Source organism: Cibotium barometz, chromosome 15 (assembly GCF_041138505.1).
Source record: "Cibotium barometz isolate CiBa-2024 chromosome 15, ASM4113850v1, whole genome shotgun sequence".
NCBI classification, from domain to species: Eukaryota; Viridiplantae; Streptophyta; class Polypodiopsida; order Cyatheales; family Cibotiaceae; genus Cibotium; species Cibotium barometz.
In genome coordinates, this window is record NC_141060.1 from 48,324,665 (window position 1) to 48,334,150 (window position 9,486).

Here is a 9,486-nt window from a genome sequence, read left to right on the forward strand (position 1 = left end):
CATATAACATAGCACACATAATGTACATAAAGCACTTTGCATGAGGGATTTCTAGGGAGGTCTCCTCGCATATGGAAGAGCAGTGATTGGAGGACCTTATGGGATCTGGATCCAACCAGGAATGAAGCGTCTATCCATTTTCCATCAACTTCCATACTGGAATGACCTTCTAGTGAACCATCTTCTTGACCCAATGCACATTTTCAAGAATATAGTCGAGGTGCTTTGGAAAACCATCATAGGAGCAAAGGAGAGCAAAGCACAACTAGATGATTTACAAGAGGTTCAATGCATGCACCAATTATGGGCCCAAAATAGAGTAGATGGAAAGGTGAAGCTACCAAAAGCATCTTGGGTCATGACAAAGGATGAGCAACGGCGTGTAAAGAAGTGCATTAGTGAGTTTCGTACACCTGCAGGATGCATGCATTGCTTGAAGGGAGCATTTACAAAGGACGATGAGCTTAGTGGCTTGAAGAGTCATGATTGGCACAAATTCTTGCAATTCGTGCTTCCTATAGCCATAAAGGATTGCCTCAACGATGACATTAGAGCAACAATTTACAAAATTGGTGCAGTGGTACGTTGGATATCAAGGAAAGAGATTAGTAGAGACACATTGGAAGCAGCACGGTTAAACTCCATATCGAGGCTTACAATGGCTGAGAAATACTTTCCAACAAGTATTTTAACCATTCAATTGCACTTGCTAGTTCATGTGGTTGATGAAGTTGCTGTGGCTAGGGTTATCCATAGCCAATGGATGTTTTTCTTGGAGAGATTTATGAAGATACTTAAAGGATTTGTTTGTCAAAGAGCTCGTCTTGAAGGTAGTATGGCAGTGGGATGGCTTGCTCAAGAATCACTTGTATATATAACTGAGTTTCTCAGTATGTCTGATCCCGATATGCTAAGATTATGGACACAAGAAGAAGATGATTGACTAGTTGGGGAAGAGCCACAAGGGAAAGGCCTTGTGAGAACAATGGATGTAGCATTGCGTGAGAAGATCAATAAATTTTGCATCTTAAACTCACAAGCTATGGAAAAATAGATCGAGAGATATAACTTGGTGAAGGCTGAAAGGGACCAAGCTCGTTTGAGTTTTAGAAGGAGTCGAACAACCTGCACACTACCGTACCCAACAGAACTTACACTTCTTCCAGACTTTCCTTCTAATAAATGGCTCGAGCAAACCATACTACAAGCTAAACGCAATGGTGAATCAATAAGTGATGAGGAGGAGGAGCTTGCATATGGTTGTGATTTCCATGTATGTGAGTTAGAGATATCTACGCATTGTCTTTTATGTTGTGCTTTCGTGAATTTATGCAATAAAAGTACTTATTTATTGTGCTTGCAGTATCGTAAGTTTGAGACAATTTGGTCACGCGGACGTCACTTTCGAGTAGAAGGAATAGATAAAAAGAGAACAAATCACTTAATGAGATGTGTATAATTTTTTTGTTGCAAAAAATATATATAACCATTTAATGAGATGTGTATAATGTTTTATGTGACCACTTAGTTTGTTCTTTAGACTTTTCTTGGTTGTGATGTAGGATTACTTTTAAGCCTCATACTAACTCTTCTCTTTATCATTAAGAGCTTGGAGGTCACTCATATTCTTATGAGACATTTTATACTAAGTTTGCATCTTTGATTCATTTTTATACTAGTTTTGCATCTTTGAATACATATGTAAACATTGGATACATTCTTATGAGGCTAAATACATAGATCTAGGGCCCTGTAAGATATATGACTAGATTTTTGTGGTTTAGGGTTTAGAGACTTATAATTCTATGCTCTAACGTTTAGAGTTCAAGACTTAGTTCTTAGCGGACTGTTATTTCAAGTCTAACTAGGTTTGTTGTGATTAGTAGTTCGAGGATGCCATCGAGCTTAAAATCTAGGGTTATAGTGTGTGAATTTCAAGTCTAAGGTTATAAATTAAGGTTGATTAGTAGATGGAGAATGTTTTCACAAGCCATGGTTGGCTTTAATTAACTCTTTGCCATGGATTAGGCTTAGAAGTTAGCACTCACTAGATTGTTAGAATTTGTAATAACCATCTTAATTTTTTCTTGTTATCTGTGTTTACTAAATAAATACATTAGAAACTTTTTTTTTTTAAAAGCAAACAAAAACAAAAATGAGGGCTTCATTTGTAGCAAAGTAAACGTGTACAAATGTATGGTGCCCAAGGGACCTTATAGGGTATGTTGTATCCTCTATATGATTACATTTCCATATAATTCCTCTATATGATTGTAACTAGAAGCCAGATGTCCAATTTGGTGAATTAGGATGATTATCCTTGTGATCAGGATTGCTAAGAGGGCCGGAGGACCAATTAAGCTGCTGCTCAAATAACCATTGCAGGTCTATATTGTCATGTGCTGATGTGAAAGGGGTACTTGTATTCAGAGCATCACTAACTGACATAGAGTTTGATGATTGATTAATATCTTGAAAGTGATCATCTAGCCTATCTGAATAATAAAAGAACTGATCAGAAACTAGTGAGCTTGGCATGTCATGTGTCATTGGATTATTTGTGAAGAATGTACTGTTTGCGGTAAATAATTCTGATGGTGGTGTGGAGGCTAAACGTGATGTATGATACTCTGTTGGGATATGTGAGTTTAATGGGGAGAAGGATTGTGTTTTAAGTGTTGAATCTGTGAAAAAATGTGAGTTGAGTGGTAATTGAAGTGATGAGGCTAAGCTGGCTGGTGTTTGAGGTAATGAGGAGGTTAATGAGGCCAAGCTAGCTGCTGTTTGAGGTAATAAGGTGTTTAACGAGGCTAAGCTAGCTGTTGTTTGAGGTGGTAAGGAAGCTAATGAGGCTGGAATAGGTAGAGTTTGATCTAAAGAAGAGGCTAAAGTGGTGGACTGAGGAGGTTGAAATAGAAGCATGAGGTTAGTCAAACTTTGTTGGAAGGGGGTAGGAGGAGGGGTTACTCTTGATCTAGGGCTAACGGCAGGGTTAGGGGCATGATTTGATGGAAGAGGGCTTAATGCTTCTGTGGTAGAGATAATTGCAGGCCAGTGATCCGAGCTTAAATTTTCTGCTTGATCGAAGGGCTGATAGGCAGTACTACTTATAGGAGAGAATTGATCAATACTATTGTTTTCTGAAGAATCTTGGCTCTTATCATCGTGATCAGCTGCTGCAGACTGCAGCTGATCGATATCATGATCAGCTGCTGCAGCCTGCAGCTGATCAATATCGTGATCGGATCCGAAGATTTCTTCAGGGAAATTAAGCCTGGCCCTCGCCCCCCTGAAGTTATACGCCGCTTTATCATACGCCCTGGCCGCATCCTCTGGCGTCTCAAAGGTCCCTAGCCATACCCTTGCTGCCTTCTTAGGGTCCCGTATCTCAGCTGCCCACTTCCCCCATGGCCTCTGCCTCACCCCCCTGAACTTTTTTCTCCTGGTAGCTGTTTGTTGTGCATCGTAATCATGATTACTGGCTGCAGCTATACTTTCTAGCCTTCGCAAGTTCTGTATCGACCTTGGAGTCCATTCTGATGCGCTCCTAATCTCTTGCAGCAGCCTCTCTACCTCCATATCTGCTCAACATTAGGCAAATATAGAAAAATTAATTAATTAGGTATGAGGAATTAACCTCGATCATCTACACAGTGTGGAATGTGGTGCATATTAGTCATAGGCTTTTGAGATATGGATGTTCATTTGCGTTCGTGTGTGACGCATTTCTGTGAAATTGTTTGTGGGGAAGAACTCCACGCACACAAGATAAACACACACGCCCACACGTGTGGAGAGAGAGAGAGATGATGATATGATTTTTCGTCGTTATGCCACAGACAACCCGACCATGTATAAACTATAGAATGGAAGTGAATGGGACATAAACTCGGGAACTTTTATTTGGGACCACATATGATGGCATTGAATAGCAGGGAATTCCAATTAAACCCGGGATCTCCACTAGCACTCCACATGTGCGCAAACGCGCACACACGTATGTCTGTATATATGCGGGTGTGAACTGTTGTGTGAGAGAGAGAGAGAGAGGCCACGCAAGAAGTGATCAATTACATAACCTACAATATATACTATATAGTCATGCAAAAAGGAGAGAGAAAGGCCATGCAAGAAGTGATCAATTACGAGAGAGAGAGAGAGGGAGGCCATGCAAGAAGTGATCAATTACGAGAGAAAGAGAGGCCGTGCAAGAAGTGATCAACTACAGTATATAGCCTTATGCTATATAGTCATGCAAAAGAGAGAGAAAGGCCATGATCCATAGAATATTTGCCATGTGAGGTATGGGTATGATCAATTAATGCAAAAGGTGATAAATTGAAGTAGACAAAAATTAGACATAAAATTAATGGTCACAATCGCTTACCGTTTGATGAGGCTTGTTGCAGCTGATTATGTTGCTGAAATAGTTGCTCTGCAAGGTTGAAAGCCTGAGAGCCTTGAGCAGCACTAAAGTCACTGAAGCTTTCTCCGGAAAGCAAATTAGCATACTGCTGAACATCATCAAGGCTTCTTACTGTTGATGGTGAAGGCCAACATAAGGAGGGAACTGACATTAGATTAGTCGAGCCCAAAGCCAAATTAGAGCTAAACTGTCGAGGATTAAGCTGTATTTGGTCATTGTCTCTTGGTCTCTTATGGCCTGATTCATGATGCGGCAGATTGAGTAAAAGCTCATGTGAGGATAGGGGTGGAAGAGAAGCAGGCAAATTACGCTCAGTTAAGCGACTGCTTATTGGGCTGTTGCTGCCAGAAACGATGTGTGTGAGAGCTGCTAACATAATCTCATCTTGCATAGAAATGTTGAGCATGAGGCCAGGGATATCTTTTGGCAAGTCATCACCTGCAGGCAATCCTGGTGGCGGCTGATCACCAGCCATTTTAGGGTTAGGTATGGGGCACAAGAATCACTTAACCTAAGTTGTAAGGCTAGGGATTAAGGTGCTTTTAAAGTGGATTAAGGTGCTTTTAAGTGGGTTTGTGAAGAGGGGTTATATTCTGCTTGACTCCACAATGCAAGACTAGGCTACCCTTGCAAACAGAAGGCAATGCGGAGATCAATAAAAATGAGACTTGCTGCGATTTCACTGCAAATAAAAAGGCATCGCGTCCCCTTTCGCACGTGTCGTCTCGTAGTAGATACGCGCTTACAAAGAGAGAAAAAATAAGACTATCTGAACTTCAAATTATACACGCTTGGGGAGGAAAATATAAAGAATATCCGATTACAGTAGCTAAACTTTTTATTTGAGGAAAATCGAAAAAAAAAACTAATTAATTCGTTATACATATAGGTTTTAAAAAAATTACATCGCGGAAGACTTTTATATTATATTTTTCTGTATGCGGCAGGGAAGAGTTTTACAGGAAAATCGAAGACATGGGGTAAAACTTTTAAAAAAAAACTATTTGCCGCATATAAGAAAAACGTGTTGACTGAAAAGCGGTCAGCCGCCGCCACGTCAGATCAACGCGGTCCCTTTCACATGTGCCACACTGCCAGCCTGTAAGCTTTTTGCACACTGCCTGGAAAAAAAAAATACGTTTCCCCGACCACGTTAAAAAAACATTCCCTTTCTTCCTTTTTTTTTAGTCTCGGGAGCCGGACGGACCACCTGGCGTTCACCCATATTCCTGAAATAACTCATGTGCTCCAACTTTTCTCTTCAGTCTTGTATAAAAGCTTGACCATTGCTTCATTGTGACCTTGACTGCACAAATCATAAGATTCTCAATCAAAATCCCTAAAAATAAGCATATCTTATAACATCAAATATAGGATTCATAATCCATAGAAATAAGCATATTGTAACAACAAATCTAGGGTTTGTAATCCACATAAATAAGCATATTGTAACATTTAATGTAGGGTTCATAATCCATGGACAATTGAGCCCTCCAAATCTAGGTAGCCTACATATCCACTTGTAAAAGTTTTCAAGTACTTGCCAAATCTACAGAAAACAAGCCTATATTGTACCATCAAGTCTATAGGGTTTATAGTAGTCGAAGCCCTCCAAATCCAGGTGACCTACATATCCAATTATAGAAGTTCCAACCTTTTCACTTTCATCAGCCTTGTAAGCAAGTTCATGCTCTCTGTAGTTCAAGCTATGAAGGAAAGCTCCAAATTGAGTAAAAACCAACTTCTATATAAGAAAACATATAACAAACGCTTGCGTTGAGAAGAGGGTGAAGGTCACGAATTGCAAGCAATCCATACACTCGGGGTTGAAGGGGGTGAAGGTCACGAATTGCAAGCAATCTATACGCTCGGGGTTGAAGAGGGTGAAGGTCAAGAATTGCGAGCATACCATATGCTCGGGGTTGAAGAGGTTGAAGATCATTCATGAATAGCAAGCAATGCAATATATGCTTGGGTGGAGAGAAAATATTTAATATATGCTTGGGTTGAAGAGGTTGAAGATCATTCATGAATAACAAGCAATGCAATATATGCTTGGGTGCAGAGAAAATATTTAATATATTTAAAATAAGCAACTTAAACATGTACACATCCATGTATAGGTATGTATAAGGTAGTTTTGTGTGTATGTATGAATTTATGCATGTGCATGCATATATGTATGTATGTAGAACACTGCTTCTAAATAAGTGGGCAACTCCCCATGCTAGCCAATGAGAGACTCTCTTTAAAAAGGCCAAAAAATAGGGAGATTATAAAAAATCAACCAAATTCACACATGACAATTATTTAAATTTGTCACTTTTTGTTCTACATAAAATTTTCCTTTTTCTAGAATTCAAATTATAAAATACCCCAAATACACTATAAAAAAAGAGGGTGGAAAAAGGGAAGAATTACGGGACCACCCTTTCACCCATCTATGAAAGGGCGGGCAAGCCTCAAAGTGCGGACACAAGGGTCAAAAAGGCATCCCATTTGCACGCCCTTTTGCACAAGGTGTGGTCAAAAGAGCTGACACATGGCTGCCCTCCTTTTGCACAAGGTGTGGTGAAAAAGAGGTGGTCAAAAGAGTAAACACGTGACTACACCTTTGAAAAAGAGGTGGTCAAAACAACGAACAAGTGCTAAAAGTGTGGACACATGGCTGTCCTTTTGGACAAGGAGTGGTCCAAAGGGTGCAGTGTTGAAAAGAGGGGACATAGCTCTCCACATCTTAGAAATTCAGGTTTAATGGAGAGACGAGTGATTATGATAATGTAGGTGTGTCTTTAATAGTCTTTAATAGATTATTTGACTTGTTACATTGTAGTAGCTTCATTGTATTCAAGCTCACATGAAGCATTACCTTGATGTCCACCTGCATATTGGGGCACCCAAGGGAAATTGGCTCCTATATGTGAAATATTATGAAATGAATTAGAAAATATAGGAGGTGGGTGATTTCTATTACCCCATGCCTGTTCCCATGCTTGTAAGAAGTCAAATGTGAAGTGGCAAGAGACCAAGTATCTCATCCCTTCCTTGTAAATCAAATGTTATATTAATTCACAAGAGACCCTATGTCCTCCCTTACTTGTAAGCCAAATGTTACAAGTGGCAAGAGACCCTATCTCCTCCCTTCTTAGCCATAAGGTACATGTTTTCTTGCTAGATATACTCTCCCTCCACTGACATCTTGTGGTTTTAGTTCTCCAATCAAAACATGGTTGTTTAATCTTGTTTCACATTTACTATATCTAAAAGGCACTAGATAAATTTCTAAATACACTTTATGATGATATTAAATCCACTAATATTGGTTGTCTTCAAGTGTGGTCTTCAAGTGTGGTAGCAACCAATGCAACTAGTAGAAAGTGTACCACCTTATCATGCTTTCACCCTGAGGGGGGGAATCTCCATACTGGTTATTTCCCTTGGGTTGATTATCTTCATCAAGGCAAGAGTGGATGACTCCTTCAAAGTTGGGGTTGGGTATGCTCCTCAAAGTGGTCACCAATGTAGAATACACATGCTTGATGGCCTTAAGAAGCATGATTATGGCATCTTCATCATCAACTGGTGCCTTAATGAAAGCAAGTTAGGCCATGAGACCCTTCATTTGAGAAATGAATTCCCCAATATCCTCCCCTTTCTTGTGTTCAAGGCTAAAAAACTCTATCTTTAATGAGATTTTAGAGTTCCTGCCTTTAGCTCCATAGAGCTTATCTAGCTCATCCCATTTGGCTTTTGCAGTCATAAGCTAGTCCACATGATGGATACGTGCCTCATCAAGATGAAGCATGATTATAGATTATTCTCTCTCATCATCTTCTACATCCTCAGCATTTGTGAGTTCGATTATCCTTGTGCTAGTGATACATGGCCAAAAACCCTTGAACATCATCTTATATTTGACCAAGACTTGCCACGTATGGAAGCCCTCACCATTAAACTTCTTAATTTTCACCTTGGTGTCCTCTTTTGCCATTATAGAGATGGAGAAGGGTATGTTCCTCAAAGTGGTCACTAATGTAGAATACACATGCTTGACGGCCTTAAGGAGCATGGTTATGGCATCTTCATCATGAACTGGTGCCTTAATGGAAGCAAATTAGGCCATGAGACCCTTCATTTGAGAAATGAATTCCCCAATATCCTCCCCTTTCTTGTGTTCAAGGCTAAAAAACTCTATCTTTAATGAGATTTTAGAGTTCTTGCCTTTAGCTCCATAGAGCTTATCTAGTTCATCCCATTTGGCTTTTGCAGTCATAAGCTAGTTCACATGATGGATACGTGCCTCAACAAGATGAAGCATGATTATAGATTATTCTCTCTCATCATCTTCTACATCCTCAGCATTTGTGAGTTCGATTATCCTTGTGCTAGTGATACATGGCCAAAAACCCTTGGACATCATCTTATATTTGACCAAGACTTGCCACGTATGGAAGCCCTCACCATTAAACTTCTTAATTTTCACCTTGGTGTCCTCTTTTGCCATTATAGAGATGGACAAGGTCTTACCACTTGTGTGTTCACAAGGGTAGTGTGTCTAGTCTCCTTACAATAATATGGCTATTAGAATACACCTTATGAAAAGCTTGGTATGATGAAGATGTGAGAAATACAACAAGGCTTAATAGGATTGAGCAATAATTATACTGATTTTTGATTGAAAAAACCAATAAAGAACAACACCAAGTGATTAAAATCACTTAATGATGAATATAGTGATAATTAAAAATGAATATAGTGTTTTTTTTTTAAACAATACTTGAGCTTGAACCTATTGGTTGAGACAAGCACAACCTCAGATTTTTTATGGAAGCTTATAGCACACGTGATATTTTCTTGATACGCCAGATAAAGTCCATCGTTTATGATCAACCTGGAGAATTCTCCATCACTCAGCCTCAGAATCACCACATTGCATAGCTTCCAACTTGTCGAGCAGCACAACATCTTATCCACCACTTCAACAGTGTTGATACAATGGCTTTTAAAGCAAGTCACTGCATTAGGGCCAAAAATGCCTAAAAAAGGGCCCTTTACTAATC

At 39.5% G+C, this 9,486-nt stretch overlaps 1 protein-coding gene across 1 annotated transcript; it reads right to left on the reverse strand.

The window, feature by feature from the left end:
* Nucleotides 1-2,148: 2,148 nt before the first annotated feature.
* LOC147631392 (uncharacterized) lies at nucleotides 2,149-5,069 on the reverse strand. The gene is made up of 2 exons (XM_086809083.1): nucleotides 4,388-5,069; nucleotides 2,149-3,581 (listed from the first exon to the last, which is right to left on the reverse strand). The coding sequence occupies exons 1-2, from the start codon at nucleotides 4,899-4,901 to the stop codon at nucleotides 2,278-2,280; spliced, it is 1,818 nt and encodes a 605-aa protein (XP_086665209.1). The 5' UTR covers nucleotides 4,902-5,069; the 3' UTR covers nucleotides 2,149-2,277.
* Nucleotides 5,070-9,486: the final 4,417 nt, after the last annotated feature.

What these genes read in the sequence shown, in the direction of transcription:
- LOC147631392 (XM_086809083.1), bottom strand. Translation starts at nt 4,901, where the DNA reads ATGGCTGGTGATCAGCCGCCACCAGGATTGCCTGCAGGTGATGACTTG. An exon ending in GCAACAAGCCTCATCAAACG is followed by an intron (nt 3,582 to 4,387) that starts GTAAGCGATTGT and finishes AATGTTGAGCAG; the next exon opens with ATATGGAGGTAGAGAGGCTG.